Source organism: Phodopus roborovskii, unplaced genomic scaffold (assembly GCF_943737965.1).
Source record: "Phodopus roborovskii unplaced genomic scaffold, PHOROB, whole genome shotgun sequence".
Classification (NCBI taxonomy): domain Eukaryota; kingdom Metazoa; phylum Chordata; class Mammalia; order Rodentia; family Cricetidae; genus Phodopus; species Phodopus roborovskii.
Genome location: NW_026126611.1, coordinates 10,739,515 through 10,759,558, shown reverse-complemented (window position 1 = coordinate 10,759,558; position 20,044 = coordinate 10,739,515). Strand labels below are relative to the sequence as shown.

Sequence of the window (20,044 nt, the reverse complement as noted above, 5' to 3'; positions counted from 1 at the left end):
GTATGTATTTATGGGGTGCTTACTACAGAAAAGTAGTGGAGAGTCAAAATGCAACTTGGGGCCACAGCGCGGGTGCTGGTCACAGCCTGGCTCCGAATCTGCCTGTGTCCCCACCATACGCTTGTACTAGTCAACCGTGAGAGACAAGTATGAAGACAGTTTCCAGCAAGGAAAAGATTAACTAGTTGGAACAAGGCAAAGAAAGAAGAAGGGAAAGGAAGTTTGATAAAACAAAATGCCCTCGTCTTCAGTGTCTCAGATCCAGATGGTCTGCGGCCTCTAACTCTCTTCTGTGGCTACTTCCAAGGGGGTGGCAGGCATATGGAAAGGCTGTGGGAGGGCAGGGGGAGGGGGCACTGGGCTACCCAGAAACCCAAGCAAGATCAGTTTGTGCCTCCCGGCTGGCGCAGTGAATCCTGCCCTGTCCTGGCAGAAGGCTGTTGTGAGAAACACTTTTTGGGTGGGAACAAAGGAGCAAAATTAAGCTTTGTTTTGGGATGTTTTAAATAGGATTATACCAATGAGAAAGGCCCACGCGGAAAAGGGAGCTCACAGTGGGAAGAAAGTGTGGTCAACGGACATGATGGAGATCTGATGTTCTGCCCTGAAGGAGAACGATGGAAATGAAGACCAGAGTGCTCAGTGAAACAAGCCAGGCTAAGAGGGATGAGCATCTTGCTTTTCTCATCCATGGAATTTAGGGAACGGAAAGATGGGCTTGAGAGTAAATGTGGGCTATTGGGGACACAGGTGGAAACAGGGGAGGGATAAGAGGACAGGGAAGGTGTGATCAGAGATTGTGCTAGAATGCCATAGGGAAACAGTGTTTCATATAATTTAATGCAGAATTATTTTTTCTTGGCTTAAAAAGAAAAGGCACTTCTTTTTTTTCCGATGTGGTATGGTGCTTTCCCAAGTATGATGTATGCACTGATGCGAGCTTTTCCATGACCTAAATAATGTCATTCATCAAAAAAAGCCAGTTCCCTCTGGGGATGGAATAAATGGGCATGTTCTCTATGAGGATTAAATGAACGAGGGTCTTACATTGATCTCCGAGGTAAGGAAATTGAAATGTTTACTTGGTATCATTAATTCATTTGGCAGTGATCACACTGGACACTTCATTCCTCTACAATATTTTCCCACAAGATTTGCACTCCCTGTGAATCTGCTAAATGCCAAGGTCTTAAAAACATTTCATCTCTTAATGAGGTGATTATAAGCCTGCAGACAGTATATCAATATGCAGTGGAGTCCTGTCCTGTGAACGATTAACGTTCATCATCCATTCAGCAAACACTTCCTAAGCACCTTGTTTGCGGAAAAGGAAAAGCAACAGCTGGGGAGGTCAGCATTGCTTTTCTGTTTACAGTTCACATTCCTTTGGAAGATGGCGTTTGAATTTCAGCGGAGTTCAGGAGTGTGTGTCCAGCTGGACCTCTAGCCTGAGAGTCTGCACCCGAAGGCTCCGTCCATTGAGTGCAATGAAGAAAACCAAAACTGTTGTGAAGATACACAGTCATATTTCCTCACCATAGTTGCCCACCCAACTTCATAGCAGCTATTTTTACAGGATTAGATTGCATTAAGTATTCAGAGTAACCTATAGAGGGTGTAAAGCAGCTGGGTGGGCATGAGTAAGTTCATTGCTGATACTGCACATACCATTGCCAATAAGGGACTGAACATCGTATTGTGGCATCCACAGGGTCACTGAAACCAACTCCTCATGCAAGTTGAGTAACAGTTGTACCTCCAAGCATCGTTTCACATAGGAAAGAACTCAGGCTCAGAGAAATTAAGTGGTAGAGTCGGTAGCCACCTCCTGATGAGGCTTTAACCCTAGCCCTAAGAACAATATTCTTTCTATTCCATAGGTCCACGTGCCTGCTTTAGAACACAGACTATGAGGTCGGGCCTCTTTTGTATTTTGCTGTTCCTAGAAGCCAGCATAATTCTGAATGAATGAATGACTCATAATAATAATAAACGTCCCAGACTGCACTACCTGCTTAACAGCTTCCGCCCTGCTGAGAGGTGGCTGTGGGCTGGGCTTCAGGTCTGGCTGGACTGCAGAGATCCATGCCTGGCATTGCTGAAGGGTGTCTTGCCGGCTCACGTGCTTCTGAAGCTCATATTCCAAACTGCGGTACACCTGAGACAGAATGATGCCCAGGTATTAGATTTGACGTCTCCCTCTACAGACATCACTATAATTGAATAAGCACAAGGAGCAGTCCATTAAATCCTCGGGACTCCCTAGCACCAAGTACAGGTCTAACATGACTGAATGTGTTCCAAAATGATGCAAAATACAAGGCCACAGCCCACTTTCTGATTCCCCGATCTATCCACAAATAACAGGCCCATTATTCATATGAGGAATAAAATGTGTTAGAGTACACGAAGTCATTGAAACAAAGGGAACATAAGCCCAGAGGTTCCCAAAGCTTCTCTCTGTATTATAAATACTGGACTTTTTGTTTGTTTGTTTAAACTAAGAGCTAAAACCAAACCAAAACAAAAAGAATCACCATCTTTAAAAGACAACCAAACTTCTCTTACTCCAATGCTTTTGCTAGATATGAATAACAGCACATGGAGAAATGCAGGAGTTTGACCCACGCATTCCAGCTGGGAAGCCATATGTAAGGACTATAGTCCAGGGACTGCAGAGATAGATGGGTGGGTGATTGAGAGCACTTGCTCTTCCAAAGGCCTCACCCAGGTTTGGTCCCCAGTACCACATGGCTGCTCACAGCCACCTGGGTACCACCAATCCCAAGGGACTAAGAACCTCTTCCGCTCAACAGGTACCATTCACATTCAGAGTACATTATACATTCGGGCAAAATGCATATCCACGTAAAATAAATAAGTCTAAAACAATTTAAAAGAACTCTAATTGGGAGTCATTCATACATCTTTTTTCTGATATGACTATTCGATTTTTCATCATTTGATCAATTTGGTTGCCTTGATCTATAAAATGAGCTCAAGGCTGGCAACATAGCTTACTATATTCTCATTTCAAAAGAAAAAGAAAATGTTAGCAAGGTGAACTTTTCAAATCTAAGGAAATCATCTATGCCATCTACAATGTATATTTTTCTCTCATTATAAAGGACAGACAGATAAGTCTGTCCTTCCAGTGTGTCCATTCATTCCTCCTTGCTAGCTTAATGCAATTCTTCAAAAAACTCAGGAACATTTGACATCATTTAAAAATTCTACAATAGCTGGGTGTGGTGGCACACACTTGGAATTCCAGCACCCTGGAGGGAAAGATAGGCGGATCTCTGAAAGTTAGAGTGTAGCCCTGTCTACATAGAGATTTATGATCCAGCCAGGGGTTCATAGCAAGACCCTGTGTCAACAACAACAAACAAACAAACAAACGACCCCCACCATAATAACAAAAACCAAAAGTCGAAACAACAAAAACTGAAGCCTTGCAACAATAGGAATCAACTTGCTTACAATACTGGTTCTCATTAAAAGAACAATTCTTATTCATTATAGATTCATTTCTATGACATTGAGAAATGTAGTTTTTTTTTTTGTGAGTGTGTGGAGATACACCCATTAAAATATAATTCAAAACTGACTTACTCCATGTTTTCAATTTTTATACAAGTACCCAAAAATATTGAGTTAGAGTAGAAGACCGGGCCTCACGGTGTCCAAAATTAATGATGGTGAGAATGAAACTGCATTTATTTTAATACTATAGAATAAATGTCAAACCATGGGGGAGTTTTAGTGATGTGTAAAAAATAAAAATTGCCAATATAACCTTTCCTTTTGTTTGTACTGAGACAAGATCTCACTCTGTAGCCTCAGCTGGCCTTGAACTCATGGCCACCAACCTGCCTAAGTCCTCCAAGGGTAGTTGTTGGACACTGTTGTTGCTCCTGCTGGAGTTCATTCTCGCCTCAGCTAATGGCCTGTTGGGCAAAGAATTGCCCCCCACCTTGACCACTGATGTGGACATGCGGTCCTATGTGCTTGCAGGAGACAAATATAGAAGACTGCTGGACCTTGCCAAGTCAGGGTAAGACAGCCATTCTACCTCCCTGCTGTTGTTGTGGTCTGTCAAGTTCTCTTGGCCTTAGCCAAAACTGGGTGTACCAACACTGCTGTGAGAACTAGGGTGACTGACTGTCCAGGTGGCTTGCTGTTTCTGTCCTTGCTGCAGCTTTTGGAAGTTGTCCATCCGCACTTCCTGCCTACCCTAGTATTATTATTTTCCTTCTCAGGTCTTGATGAGGTTGAAGATTAAACTATCACAACTATTATTCTCTCTTCCTAGTTAGATATATTAGGTACTAGACTTACGTTTTCCAGCTTAGGACAACTCTATTGTAAACTCCGTTATGCCCTCACCCTAGGACTAGATATGTAGGTCATTTTGTTCTCAATTTTCCTTTTCTTAGAGCACACTTGTTATTCACTGTTTTGTATATAGTTTTGTATTAAGCCTAAATCTTTTCTTTAGACTAAAAGGGGAATTGTAGTGAGATAGTCCTTCTGTGGCACTGACCACGCCCATTGGGGGTGGAGCGATGGGCGGAAGTGACCTGTGGAAGGAGGTCGGAGGGAGAGCAGGGGAGGAAGGGGGGGGAAGCTCTCTTGCTGGCAGGACTCGGACAGGAGAGCATCCGGTGGAAATTGCTGGTGTTCATCTGTCTAGGCTGTAAGTTATTTCTCCCTGAATAAACATCTATTCGGCCTATTTGTTTATCCTGATCCTTATTTAACCGCAATAGGTAGTAATTATAGATAAGCCATCACATCCAACTTACCAAACAGCTCCTATCTTTCCTTGTTCTGTTTTTTGGGGACAGGGTATCATGTCACCCAGGCTGACTTGGAACTTGCAGTGTAGTGTAGTATGGGGTGACTATGACCTTGGGACTCTAGTGCCTCTATTTCCATAGTGTTAAGTGGTACCATGTGGCACCACTCTTGGTTTATATGAGCTGAGGATCAAACCCTGGGATTTATGTACACTAGACAGACACTCTACCAAGTGAGCCACATCCCGAGTCTAATAGATTTTTATAATTAAGTCTTTGTTAAAAGGATCGGATGGAATTGAGTGTCTGAATTTCCAGGCTTCCTCATGTGGAACGGATGGTCCCCGACATGTTTGCTTTAGAAGCGAGGAACTCTGTCTTCTTACTTTCTGACTGCCAAAACACCAAAGCCCCTCTAAAGATTTAGGCATCAACCCTACTTTTGCAAACCTAGCCTTCCTCTTCAGTCCATGGCTTTGGGGAACCCTCTGGGGTACTCACCCTCTGGGCTGTGCTGCAGATGGCTGAGTAGCTGTCCTTGGTGCCCTGTAGGTGAGCTTGCACGCTCTGTTTCTGCTTTGCTTGTAGGTGGTCTGGACACTGGCTGATCAAAGTGTCACCTTTGGTTTTGAGGTCGTCGAGGCGGTCTTCAAACCCTGCTATTTCTTCCATTATTGCCTATAAAAAATGAGGCAGAGAGCCCCTAGGATCAATTCCCAGCTTGAAGACAACCTCTTTATTAAGCACCGAGTACAAGATCTCATTTTATTGTCGAACAGATTCTTGGTGATTCATTAGGTAAAAAAGAAAATGAGTATTTCAGGAAGCCACCAATGGGAAGAGTTAATGTGGTCTGGATTAGACACGCAACCGTGAAGTGACTTTAATACTACAACGTGTTCACAGATGGTCTCAGAGAGGCATTGTTAAACAGTCAGGGTAAAAGATGTCCATCTGTGTGGCAAATCTATGTGTTATAACCTAGACATGTTTTTCTTTTAACCTCAGGTAATTATAATTACTATTTAACTTACTTACTGCTCTGTAATAACATAATATATAATTTATACCCAATGACATTTATATATTAATACGATATAAAGGTAACTATCATGATTCCATGCTTACATTATTGCCCACTGTAGAGTATGGGTTGCCATTGTTATGCAGATGAGTGACTAAAACACAGAAAGGTCCTATTCAGGTATAACTCTTCTCCCATGCATTGTCTAGTGAGCATGCTCAGGGATTGCTCAGGAGGCCAGAAGCAAGCATGTCAAATGAGGCTTGGATCATTATAGGTCACACAATGCTAATGACAAGTGACACATTCTAATAATATAAGGGGGCCTGGGTGGATGCGTCTCTACATAACGGAATCATGGTTAGGTTCTCAGCAATGCTGCGTTTTCCTTTCTTCCAGTGGGGTTGGGTGAGTGGATATTAAACTCAGTTGGAAACCACTTTTGTCTTCAGCTTGAAGGCTGGAGAGGGAGAGGAGAGACCGCCCCCTGAGGTTCCTGCAGGGATAGACTACCTCGTGGGTTTGTGTGTGTGTACTGGTCAGTCTGTGGTCACCCTGACACAAGCTAGAGTCATCTAAGAAGAAGGACCATCAGTTGAAATAATGTCTCTGTGAAACTGGTCGTGTAAGGAATTTTCTTCACTAATGACTGGTGTGGGAGGGCCCGGTACACTGTGGGTGGGCCACTTGTGGGAAGGTGTTCCTGCGTTGTATAAGGAAGCAGCTGAGCAAGCCATGGAGAGAAAGCCAGTGCTCTGCATTCCTCCGTGGGCGTTGCTTCTGTGCCTGGACTTAACTCCCACCCTGACTCCCCGTATGTAAGGTGTACTAAAGCCTTTCCCTCCCAAGTTGTTTTTGGCCATGGCAGTTATCACAGCAACAGGATGCACAGTAGGAGGGCATAGTTTTGTAGCTACCAATATCAGTACAATTCTTACTCATCTCTCATCTATGCACCGAGCATACCCGACCCCACTTAGCTGCCAGGATCAAATGATACCTGGCATGTTCAGAGGAATCTGGTCACAGATGAGTTGTTGATTTTCTATAGGTGACTATTTCCTTCTGATAAAGAGGAGTCTGGCTTTCCTGGCACACAGCATTGTATCCATCTACATCATAGATTAAATTATTTGTCATTAAGGTCATGGCAGGTCCTTCCATGAAATGGTCTACATGCCATCTGTCACCAGTGTGTAATGACTAAGAACACAGAACAGCTAAGATAAGAAAGTCCATCCTCGGTGTAGATCCAACTGGTTCACAAAATGCTTCCAGAATTGCCGCAGTTTTGAGGTGAGGAGCAGCTGTCCCAGAGAGGCTCAGGTCCCAGCTAGGAAGGGAATGTGGCTGGCCTAGAATGCAGACTGACTCCCAGTGGTGTTTCTAAAGGACAAGGAATCTCTTCCTCTGCTAAATGATCCATGCACAATAAATTACAAGTCAAAAAAAAATATCTATGAGCTCAACAAACAGCAACATGTTCGGGAGCTGAGTGCTCAGGTTTCAGTCATCATTATTCCACCAAATATCAAGTTCAATGGCTCTAAACTGCCTGAGCCTTGAAGCATAGTCATGATTCAGAACTGCACTCAAGACACACATGTACACACACCATGCATACACACCTGCACATATGCACACAGGCAGACACATACACGGCGGCCGGGCAGTCAAAGCCACCCTGCGGTGAGATGGGCTGTACCTTGTGATGGGCGAGCTGCTGGGTAATGGTCTCCAGGCTGCTGGCCTCCAAAGGGTCAGGTGCCACCAGCCGGCCAGACATCTGCAGCAGCCACTTTTCTACATCTTGGAGTTCACTGTTGTAGTCTTCATGGTCTCTGACCTTTGCTTCCAGACTGAAGACGCGCTCCTACAAAACCAAAACCAGGTATGTGTCAGAGCTGAATTTGAGCCTAAAACTTACTCAGAATTGTGTTGTATTTAAAAATGTCCAGGGTAACTCGTAAGTTAGGCAAACTGGGTTGTGCCGGAAAACCACCAAGATGGGGTTAAAGTACACTTCAGGGGTAGAGGGCACATTCAAGCGCATGGATTCCATTCCCAGCATCCAAAAGGAAATTAATTACAGAGAAAATCATCAGGAATGGGATAAACAGCCACCATGCTCTTAAATATGCCTCTGGCCTATGCCAGTGCACCAAAGTCTGTCGTTGAGCGGACAGAGGCTGGCTCCGTCACCTCCTGGGCAGTCCGCACTCCCCACGCCACCCTATGCCTTCACCTTGCCCATGCTGCACAGGTCCCGGAAGTCACTTTGAAGTTTCTCTATCTTGTCCTTTAAAGTCTGATCCTGGACCAGTTCCAGAAGCGCCTCGCCCTTCTCTCGCACCGAGTTCACGGTCGGCTCGTGGGACAGCACCGTTTGTTGTAGTGACTTGAATCACCGAGACACAAAGGGAAAAGCAGTCATCTCATGAGGTTGAACAGTAAGAAAACACAGGGGTGCCTGTGGCAGCCTTGGCACCACCTACCCCGGAGGAGGAGACGGCGAATATTTATGGAATCAATTAGCCACAAAACATTAAAAAGAGAATACTTTACCATAGCTTGTGCCATTTAAAAATATTATGGGGAAAAGGACATGTGATGGTCTTTATAGGGGAGGAAAAAAATAGAGAAATTGTCATTTAGGGAAACTGAACACAGCTCATATTTCTGCCTCCCACTTCATTACTTTCTGCAGAGACAAATGTCGACAAAAACGTCACCCATCAGTTCGGAGGAGGTCACACGTCTGCCGTCTGTTGCGGCAAGTTGGCCTTAGATAGAGAACGTCCAGCAGCATGTTTGCTGAGACAGGCTCAAAGCATACTTAACTATATTAGGAAATTGGTCCCAACTGGGGTAGCAGAGGAGGGAGGGGTCCTCATGAGTGCATCTTCAGTGATAACCTGCCAGGCCTGGGGGTGGGAGGGGGAGGCCAGGCACAACATCAGAGCTAGAAATACGCTAGCTTCTGTGGAAGCCGTTTGGCGTGAGGTGAGCCTGCACACTGTCGTTCCTAAAGACTGTTGCTAAATCCCCAGGGCCATTTTCAAATGCAGATAGCCTACAGCTCCATCAAGGTACTGGGCTATGAATTCCACATACACGTGTGTGTATATATACGTACATATACGTGTGTGTGTGTGTGTATGTTTGTCTTTCTGTTTTTCTATCATGATACCTATGCCAGATTTGCTTTAGGTAAGACCAGGTGGGCAGAAACATGTAGGGCATTCATGAGAACAGATCACCACATGTAAGTGGACGTGGGCTTTGAAAGTCTGAGCAGGTGAAATTTCACCCTTTATCTACCTGTTATAGCTCTAGAATGTCTCCCTGGCCCTGCAGAAACTCAATTTCCTAGGGTTTGCCTATAATTGCTCAGTTAGTAGTCACTGTCTTTAAACCGTGCCATCTCGTTTTCCAATTTGCTGGGAGTCAACTTCTGGGACCCAGATATGCTGTCGGTGACAAAGGTCACATTGGAGAATCATGTAGTCAAGTTACAGGGGGAAAAAAAACTTGCAAAAATATTTCACGGTATTTTCAGCTTATTTTTTTTTTGGGTGGGCTCCGTTCATAGCTACCTTCTGCTGCGTGGGGCCCCCAGGCTGTGAGTTGAACACCCTTGAGAAGATCCCTATATCTGACTCAAAAAGGCGTGTTGATTGATTATATCAGCTTTTGAATATTAGTCCCTAAAAGGAAAAATCATGCCAAAGCTGTATAGTTAGCCAACTATGCCTGCATACACCATCAGTAAAGAAGATGTACAGGAGTACATTCCAACACCTACATAGGTGAACGCTTTTGGAGTAGACTCTCGCCCATTCGGTCCCTGCCTGGTTTCCACACGCAGTGTGTTAGTAGGTAACAAGAAGGGACTACCTTGTATTTGGAGAGCTGCGCCTTTTTCTCATACAGCTCCATTTTGGGTTCTTCGGGCGCGTGCAGGATTTCCCGGTATTCTGCCGTCCATCGGGTCAGCACTTTGCATTTGTCTGAGAACTCCTTGGCTAAGTGCAGGCCCTTCTCCAGGCTCATGTGCTCCTTCCTTACAGTGCCGGTCAGGTCCCTCAGCTGCTCCATGTGGCCGTGGATCTCCTCCCTCAGTGCCTCAGCCTCGCTTTCCTCCAGGAATTTTATAGCCCTCTCCCCTTTCTCTCGAGCCGACTTCAGCAAACTGTGGCCCTTCTCCATGTCTTTCAATAAAACCTGAGGGAGAAAGCGGGTGACTACTGCTGTGAAGAAACCCCTTGGCCGGAAGCAACGGGAGGAGGAAAGGGCTCCTTTCACTCGCTGTTCTGTATCATCAAAAGTAGTGAGGGCAGCAACCAGGATGATGTACCTGATGCTCAGCAGGCTGTCACATAGAACCCAGGGCCACCAGCCCGGGGGTGGCACCACCCATAACGGGCTGGGCCCTCCCCCACGGGTCACTCTTTAAGCCAGGTGGTGGTGGTAGCACGCCTGTAATCCCAGCACTCTAAAGGCTGAGGCAGGTGGATCTCTGTGAGTTCGAGGCCAGCCTGGTCTACAGAGCTAGATCCAGGACAGCCAAGGGCTGTTACACAGAGAAACGCTGTACTGGGGGAGAAAAGGGAATGAAGGAAGGGAGGGAAGAAGGAAGGGAGGGAGGGAAGGAGGGAGGGAGGGGGGGAACCAAAGAAAATGTCCTAAGGGCTTGCATACACATCATTTTCTCCATTGAGGTGCCCTCCTCCCTCCTCTGGGATGACTCTGACTTGTGTTGATATAAAGCCAGCCAGCACAGAGAGCAAGTGTTAAGCAAACACAGTGTGGCTCTTATTCTCTGCAAATACTCTTTCAGATTCTACTTGGAATCATCCTATAGCCCCTTAAAATAAGTTTTTGAATTTTTTTTCCAGGTTGGACCTGTCAATATATCTGAAGTTCCCTTCTTTAATTCAACAGACGATTTAAGACTCAATACGCCATTTTCAAGTCGGAGATGTTAAAAGGAACCCGATGTGTCTTTTATCCCCAGCAAAACTGTATCCCAAAAGATTTTGTTTACTAGTCTGTTAATGCACCAGAATGTGAATTTAAGACCTAAGGGTCAGGCTTTGTCTGTTTAACACCTGGTGGACAGTTACACATAGTCCATTCCGATGACTATCACGGGAGTGGAATCAGCTTTGGCAGTAAAGCATGTATAATCATATTTGGATTAAATCGATGAGCTGAAGGCCATCAACCGCTTGAAGTCAGGAAGAGCACACACGTTTCCAGATCTACCCGTGGAAGGGGATTGTGGGAGAAGGAGGAGAGGCTGGAGCCGGAAGGATGAATACCTACCTCCAGCGTCTTTAGTTTTTTTCCCATCATTACTTCATCGACTTTGTCAATCTTGGTAGCCACATTCTTGAAGTTTTTATGAGTGGACCCGTACCAATCCGAATAGGAACTGAGAGACGACTCTGTTTCCTCCAGACTCTGGATTTCCTCTTCTAAGAATTTGATTTGCTCCTATGAAAGCAAAGAGAAGATTCAACCATGGATGAAAGAAAGCCACAGTGGACACTAGACACCTTCGGTGGAAGTTGCTGAAGACAGACGGCTTGGGCTCATGATATCAGCTATCCCTGGTAAACGGCGGGGGGGGGGGGGCGGCAGCTCACCAGCACTTGGAGCAGCAAGGCCTGGTACCGGGAAGTCAGCTGGGTGGCCTGGCTGCCCATCCTGCTGCTCACGTGGCTCTCTCCCAGGATCTCCTGTGCTCTGCTCCCCACCTCCTCAACTTCATCTCGGTGTGCTGACAGGTCTTCATGCCACTTCTGAAATGCCAAGAGAACCAGAGGGAAAGGGACGTGGCCCGGACACTTAAATAAGACAATACTGTGCGTGCCTTCGGAAGGGAACATGATTACCACCCGTGTTTGGGAATATACTTATTCTGAGATGCAATTTTTGAAAGTGTGTCAAATATAATCCTTGTGAAAAACTATGTTACAACATGGTGATAATGATTGCATACCTATAATTCTGGATAGTTTTCTTTATATATTATATTTTGGTTCAAATAACTTCTTAAAAAGTGTTTCATATCTTCCTTTGTAGTTTAATCAGTTTTAAAATATGAAATGAATAGTGAAAACAAGGTACCGATTCCTACACATTATTTGGATATGTGCAAGAAACTTATGTAAAAATTAAAAAGAAACTAGTTTATGAATCATTAACTTAAGGAACTTTGTTAGATTCCCTTTCATATAATAACCATAATTGTAAAAGATTGTGATTTCCATATTTTTATAATGGAAGTCAGCAGACATGGGAAATAAATATAATAGTTTCACAAAAACTATATTCTATTTTAAAATTTTTCATAATTTAAAAAATTAGTTACTGATATGTGTGCACTTGCACGTGTGTGGAGGTCAGAGGACAAGTTTAAGGTGTTTCTGTCCTTCCGGTATGGGTACCAAGCACCAAACTCAGGTAATTAAGGATGTACAACAGGCACTGTTACCTGCTGAGCCGTCCCTCTGACCCAGCACGGAAAAGATGAGCCTAAGAAGTAACTGTTGTAAGGAGAAGCATCTCACTATTTTAAATGTTCTAGATGTGCCTAGTGAAAACTCAGAAGACATCCACCTTAGATGGACAACTCCTAATGTTTTTCTGAAACAAACCACAGACTTTGACAAGGCTGGGGAACTTCCCGGAGTCGCACCTTCATCTGAAGCAACTGCATCTCCTTGGTAGATCGGCTACTCTGGCAATCGCTCCTGACACTGATTTTCTCCTCCATTCTTTTGAGCCATTCATCCACCTGCTGGAACTTCTGCTCCGTCAGCCTCAGCTTGTTCACCACGTTGTTGAACTGTGTCCGGGTCTCAGCCAGTCTGTGCTGGTAGACCTGCCAATCCTGACGAAGAGACTCCAACACTCTGTCTTCTGCCTGGGGGATGCCCGATGGGATCACTTCCTCCCGGGTGTGCAGTACCGAGTTCAGCAGGGCCTGACCCTCTGCACAGTGTACTTGAAGCTCCTGCGGAAAGGGGGCATGGGAACCATGACTCATTCATAGTTGGTGCCAGTCAGTGTGTCTCAGCTACACCATCTGGGCCAGCTTGTAATTTAGACTAGACATGTGACTTTATCCTGCACGCCTACACAGTGCACACCTAACAGTGAAAGTGGCCTTCCTAAGTCTGGAAAGAGAGCCTGGAAATCTCCCAATGAAAACAACAATTACCACCAGGCAGTGGTGGGGCACACCTATAATCCAGGACTCAGGAGTCAGAGGCACGGGGATGGCTGAGTTCATCGCCCACCTGGTCTACAAAGGGAGTTCCAGGACAGCCAGGGCTCTTGCACAAAGAAACCCTGTCTCAATACGTAAATAACTGGCTAAATAAATAAATAAAAACCAATGATTTCCCAGTTAAGTTTCTGAAATTTGATTTTTCAGCTCGTAGGCGAAGCAGTCATGACAAAAAGGGATATCAATTAAAAAAAAAAATCGATCTAGGCTTATTACAGTCCAGAATCTTCTTATGCAGCATGCAAGGCTGCATGCTACATCTACTGCCAAGAAAGCAAGTCTGGGCCCTCTTCGTGGTGAGGGGTGGGAGTTCTCTTCCAGGTCTATGCTCTAGGGAACCATGGTGACCCAGAAAATTTGGACCAGTAACTCCCTTTGTAGGCATACAGACCCAGGAGGCTGAATCACTCCACCAGCCTAGTAGGTGCTCCTATATACAAATATACTCCCTTGGCCACAGTGTACGCCTCGAAGATTCACCCTAAACAGATAAGTATGAACTTATCTTAAATAGCATGCCTTGCCTTTTTTTTTTTTTTATAGAAACATCATATCCTTAACTATTCTGGCAAAATGGTATTATATACTTTAAATTTTAGTCATAAGAAATTGATCCATGCTTTTAAATGATATGATCATCTATAATAATAATAATAATAAAAGAACCTTGTAAAGTGCCACCATGAACATCAAAAGCAGCATATTCAGTCAGAATGTAATAACACAGATGGCCCTGTAAGCTCAGTAAGGTGCTTGCTCAGCATGCAAAAAAAAAAAAAAAAAAAAAAAAAAAAAAGCCCCGACTTTCCATCCAGACAGACAAATGAAAAAGCCACAGAACAAAACTCCTGCAACAGTCAACAGTGTGCACACGTGAGCCCAGTAGTCACAAGACACTGAGGCAGGAGGATCACCAATTTGTGAGTAGCTTAGGGTATATGGCGAGTTGAAGGCCAGCCAGAGCTACCTAGTGAGGCCATGTAAATCCTGCTCATAGGAGAGAAGTCTACACTTGGCCTACAACCATTTGAATGAAGCTGCCAATGTATGATTGTTCTTACAGAAAGATACAGCCACCTCACAAGCTTCCGCAGTGCCAAACAAGACAACACACATTTACACGACACTCGAACAAACGTGGAAGCTTTATTGCAACATCAGTGCTGTGGGGTTTGCAGGCTGTGCTATCATGTCATTCTGCCAGTGCAGTACTCATCCAGCCAGTGCAGTCAGTGTGGCTGCGTGTCAATAAAACTTTCTTAAAGCACAGACATTGCGGCCACACGCTGTAGTTAACTGATACTACTCAAACTTATCAGTCTTCTCAATTTGTCTCCTGTCTTAAACAATGATAGCAGGCATATGTACATGCGTGTGTGCACAGACACATGGAGTAACAGCCAGGCCTGTAAGATCTCACAGATCAGAATGCTTATTATTATCAGGCGGGGCACAGGAGCCTCTAAGATGACTTGATGAAATTGTAACTTGTATGACTTCTAGTGTTTATTTATCTAGCGCCTGTTATCTTTAAGTCAGATAGTTTCTTCTCATTTGACCTTCACAATTGTGTTGAGGAAACTGAGGGAGGGAGGTTCTTTTGTGTCTGAAGTCTCCTAGTAGCAGGTACCACGGACACGGAGAAGTAGAGTTCACAGTTTCCTAACCCCAACCTGTTAGCCTGGCATTACACAACCCTTCCTGAAACTCAGCAGTAGGTCACGGAAGTTGCACAAGCCAGGGATAACCATGACAGTCTGCTTCCCCCACCTTGTCCTAGCTGTAGGACAGCTTGATATTCTTGGACCCACTTTTTTTTGCGGTTAACAGCATGATGAGAAGCTCTAGTACACTCCCTAGTGGGACATCAGGGAGGTCTTATCAGCCTTTCCAATTCTTTGTTGTGTGCTCCTAGAAGATTTTTTTCTGGAGACTTCTCTGACTCTACCTAACTGTGTAGGCAGGTATGAGTGATTAAGGGTTCGATGCTGCCATAAGATCCTTTTCATTAGTCTATTACTGTCTCTCCCCTCGACGTTTATAATGATCTACTCATGGGTATGTGTTCCTCACTAAATTGCATGAAATTTAATGCCCAAGCCATCTTCATACGCTGTAGTTTGTGAAGTACGTGGTTTGTGTTAGGTGTTGGGTAACTAACTGAAGAGGTGAATAAGGACATGGGCTGTGACCACCGTACCCACTCTTATCTGCAGAGTTGAGGGCATCCCCACCCCTTCTGGCTACTTGGATTCTGAGCTAAGGCCCACACCCTAGAGGGAGCAAGTGGCTTCAGATCGTGCTATCAGTTTCACATTTTGTTGGCTCTTGCTGTTTTAGCCTTCATCTGAAACTTCCTTTTGGAAAGCTACAGGCAGGCGTTAGCTCAGTAGCCACCCTGGTAACTGAGTGAGTCCTCCAAGAGCTGGTTTCGTTGGTTTAAATTGCCTAACAAGTGACGGGAGCTTGAATGTTCTAGAACAAGCCTTACCTTAACTGAGTCAGTGTCGGCTCTCTGTAGGAGCCAAGGTCACTTTTTAACTTTCCATCTCTTGGAATTATAAGGTCACTTTCCTAGAAAGGGAGCCTTGGTTTTCTGATAGGGTTACCTGGAGATCCCGCAGCATTGTCTCATGAGTGCGGGTGTCGCCCTCAAGGGCTGAGCATCGGTCAAGCTTCTCTTGTTCTTGCCCCAGCCAGTTTTTGAACATCTTTAGGTCTCTCTGATACTCCTGGTGAAGGCGAACCAGCCTTTCCAATTTTGTGACTGCTTCCTGTGATCAGCATTTAAAAATGGTTAGGGAAGAAACATGTCCCTGAACGCAGAATTCACTTTTGCAGTCAAATTTTCTTTTACGGTCATTTATTTGTGTGTGTGTGTGTGTGTGTGTGTGTGTGTGTGTGTGTACACAAATGCCACTGAATGCATGTGGAGGGATTCAGCTCTCTCCTTCCAACTCAGGGGTCCGGATCTTGGTGACAAGAGCCTTTGCTCACTGGAACATCTTCTCAGCTACAATTTTGAAGTTTTAGAAAAGTGTAATTATTAAATCATTAGTAAACAGTAAAACTTCCCTTTTAAAAAAGAACTTTTAAATTCCCCATACAGAAAGAAGACACAGCTGAGGGCTGATAGGGAGTGAGGTTAACTGAGGGGAAATATGTCCCAAATATCCTGAAATTCTCAAAAAGCCAATGAAAAAATGAACAAGAAAAAGAATGGAACCGTATTTCTCTCTAAGAAAAAAAAAAATAACAAAATGTGAAAACACATACTTAAGTCTGCAAAGATCATTTTGAAATAACTACCTGGCCTGTGAATTTTCAGTAAAATGTTAGACGGATGTGTCAAAAATGAAGGGACTTTACATTCAGTCAGCAATGGGAACCAAAACATTTACATTGTATATTAAATGAGAACTTGCAGTTGGTGACTTTGTCTAATAGAGTAGAATGTGCTCCTTCCTGTAGGTGTTATTATTTTCCTTGGGAAGCCCAAATGACAAATAGCAAATGTGACCAGGTGATTGTTCTCTACTTTATAAAATTCCCATAGCTAGTCACTTAACTTTCAGGTTCTAAAATATTGGAAATCTTGTTTGCCTTTGCTAGTGCTATTTTTAACATAGTAACGTTCACTAAGCTTGTTTTGCTCTGTTTTCACAAGGCTGTTGGTCTTGGAAATCACTGAATGTTTAAACGGTTTCAGCTCTCCACACTCCTACCCGGGTGAAGCCAAAGGACACTGGATAGCCATACCTTGGCCCTCTCTTTGATGGCTTGGTGTCGTTCTTGAAGATCCTGCAGTTCTAACTGGGTGACGTAATGCTCTGTCATGCCTGCCCTCTTGACTTCAATGGTCTCCAACAGGCTGCTATGACTCAGAACTTCCTCGTTTAATAGCTAGAGAAGAGAAGAGTAAAAGAAATGAAACGAATGGCTATGTACAAGAACAAGGATCCTGCAGAAACTAAGGGGTATTAACTGTACTGTGACAAAGGACCTTTAGCTATTTCACTTTAATTACACAGACGTGTGTGTGTGTGTGTGTGTGTGTGTGTGTGTGTGTGTAAAACAATGTATATAATATTTCTATATGTAGTTCATTATCTGATCCAGAATGTCCCTGAGACACTATTTCCCAATAATCGACTTTATATTTCTTTCTTTCCTTCCTTCCTTCCTTCCTTTCTTTCTTTCTTTCTTTCTTTCTTTTTTTTTTTTTAAGGTTTATTTACTTATTACCTATACAATGTTCAGCTTGTATGTCTGCCTGCAGGTCAGAAGAGGGCACCAGATCTCATTATTGATGGTTGTGAGCCACCGTGTCGTTGCTGGGAATTGAACTCAGGGCCTCTGGAAGAGCAGTTGGTGCTCTCAACCTCTGAGCCACCTCTCTAACCCTCTATATTTCAAATTTCTTATATCTGGAAATAGCTCACAATTCTTCCTCATCAAGCCTTCTTCCCCAGCCTTTTTTATTTTTTTTTTTAATAACAGTAAATGCCACCCCACCACCCTCACCTCACCTCTCAAATAGCCAATCTAGAACACAGGAAGGAGTTTCATGCTCTGTCCACCTACCGCAGGCCACTCTTAACTTTCAACTGGATTTTAACAGGAGTCTCTCAGACAGAGCTAAAGTGAAAGATTGGGTAGTCTGGGATACGGAGTCTACTGGAAGCCTGCACACAGTTCAGGAGAAGGTGCCTCCCCCAGGTCACTTCAGCACCCTCCCCTGCTCCAGCAATTCCCATCCCATAGTGCACCAGGAAGCCCTCCTTCCTCAGACTACAGATATTATAGAATCCGTCTTCAATTCCTTCCAGATTGCTCTTTGTACTCAATCCTTTAAGGGCATGGTCAACCTGTCTCCACTTTCTTGCCCTGATGCCCTGACTCCAAACAATCAGTGTTAACCCTTTCCAAATTAGTGTCTCACACGTCACAGTATATCTTTGTGATCGCTCGCTGCTATAATTATTTACTTGAATGTTTATTGGTGAGTGTACGTATCCCTATCAGAGTGCAACCTTTGCTTGCTAGCTTACAAATAACTGAGGGAGCTCGGTGCAAACAATGGGAAACCAATGGGGGACTCTTAGGGAAGTGAGATGTTCACCTTCACACCAGTGTAACAGCCAACTGATCAACAAGAAAGCAGGTGAGAACTGGGAGCCTTAGAATTCAGGTGAACCGGATGGACCAGCAGTAACTATGGGGATGATCTTGGGATGAAAAGGGTGGCCAACTTAAGATGTACAAATAAGCAAAAGCAGAGAGCTTGAAGCATTTCCATGCGGAATATAGTAGACTCAGTTCCAGACATGATATTCCAGTGAGTATGGCCTGGGGGGGGGGGGAGGTGTGGCTGCCCAGCAAAGGGTCCCGGCAGGCATGTTGTGTTTGAATACTACGTCAATGAAAGAGGCCTTCTGTTTACTTGCTTTCTGGTGTGTCGAAAACAGGGTTTCTCTGCGTATCCCTGGCTGTCCTGGAATTCTCTCTATAGACCGGGCTGGCCTCGAACTCACAGAGATCCACACGCCTCTGCCTCCGCAGTGCTGGGTGGGATTAAAGGTGTGTGCCACAATCACCCAGCTAATGGAAGAGGTTTTTGTTTTTGTCTTTTGTTTGCTTTTTTTTTAAAAAATTTAAACTCTTTACATATTTTAAAACATTTTCATGTAGTATTAGAACCATCAGATGATATTGATCAAAAGTAGTAATATGGGGCCTATGGTTTACCTCTGTGGTTCAGTGCTTGCCCGACTTGGGTTTAATACCTAGCATTGAAAGCAAGAGAGCAGGTAGGAAAATAAAAACAAAAAGTAGTGGCAATAATACAAAAGAATGTAATCAAAAGGAAGAACGCTTACTTCTGACAAGTAAGTAGTGACAAATTTTAAATGGTCCCTGTCATAAAACATGGGTCTATGTTATTACACTGGAAAAGAAAATTTTTACTCCTGGGTACAATAACAACAAACCCAATCCTACTTTAGAAAGGTATTAGAAATTATAGCACGGGGTTCAAATGTAATTCCCCTGTGTGTGTGTGTATCCCTGGCGCCTCGGTGACCACTTTTGCCTGCGGTACACGATACAATGCAGAGCACGTATCCAGTTCGAACCTTGGCTTTCCCGAGAGCGGTCACTTTCTCCCGCAGCTCCGTGTGCTGTCTTTCCGATTCGTTCAGGCTGCCTTCCACGCCATCCATCCAGCTGGAGAACTGCCGCACGTCATCCTGATAACTTGTCCACTGAGAGAGTGCTCCTTCCAGCCGACTGAAAGGTGGGGGGGGGGGACATGTCTTTATGGGTCTGATCCCTGGCATCTGCCTTAGGTCCTCTCTAGCCAGCAGAGGGTGGGCAGGCCTGAGATAGGCAGCCAAACCCAGCTCTCATGGAAACAGCCCCAGAGAGCGTGCATTTAAATCCAGAGGGGGTCTGAACGTGACCTCTAGAGGGGGCGGGTCAAGGGGACACCAGGCACAGGGAGGGGCTGGAGGTCACCCGGATTAGGATCTCCAGATCAAGTCTGAGCAGAGCTGACCAGAGAGAGAACCCACCCTTACTCCAGCGGGTCAGCCTCTCAGGTTGTCAGCGTGGGAGTGACTTAGAGAAGAGTGACTATCAGAAGGGGGGGCAAACAGGGAGACATAAGCACAGTGCTCATCTCTCGTGAGTCTAAAACTCGCAACGGAAAACGGGGCCATCTTCCCCTGAGGTGACCTAAATATTGAAACTTGACATCTCCCCGACGGGTAAGTACTTTCACTGCACACATCCCATTTTGATTGCCATGAATTACTGAGACGAATTTTCATTCTGTCATTGGCCACGGCGGACACCGTCAGTGGCCACTCACGGGTAGCCTCAGATCCCCCCCTGCAGAGGACCTGTGACACTTCCTGG

The 20,044-nt window shown here is 44.7% G+C and overlaps 1 protein-coding gene across 1 annotated transcript in view; it reads right to left on the bottom strand.

Annotated features, from left to right (window-relative positions):
• The window catches only part of Syne1 (spectrin repeat containing nuclear envelope protein 1), a 419,055-nt gene that overhangs the window by 186,206 nt on the left and 212,805 nt on the right, over positions 1-20,044 (bottom strand). Inside the window, exons 63-73 of the mRNA XM_051205995.1 lie at positions 19,261-19,414; positions 16,886-17,029; positions 15,736-15,900; positions 12,533-12,850; positions 11,478-11,633; positions 11,155-11,325; positions 9,724-10,050; positions 8,072-8,224; positions 7,532-7,699; positions 5,304-5,480; positions 2,012-2,158 (exon numbers count right to left, since the gene is read on the bottom strand). Coding sequence (XP_051061952.1) covers positions 2,012-2,158; positions 5,304-5,480; positions 7,532-7,699; positions 8,072-8,224; positions 9,724-10,050; positions 11,155-11,325; positions 11,478-11,633; positions 12,533-12,850; positions 15,736-15,900; positions 16,886-17,029; positions 19,261-19,414 — 2,080 coding nt within the window. The remainder of the gene's footprint in view (positions 1-2,011; positions 2,159-5,303; positions 5,481-7,531; positions 7,700-8,071; positions 8,225-9,723; positions 10,051-11,154; positions 11,326-11,477; positions 11,634-12,532; positions 12,851-15,735; positions 15,901-16,885; positions 17,030-19,260; positions 19,415-20,044) is intronic.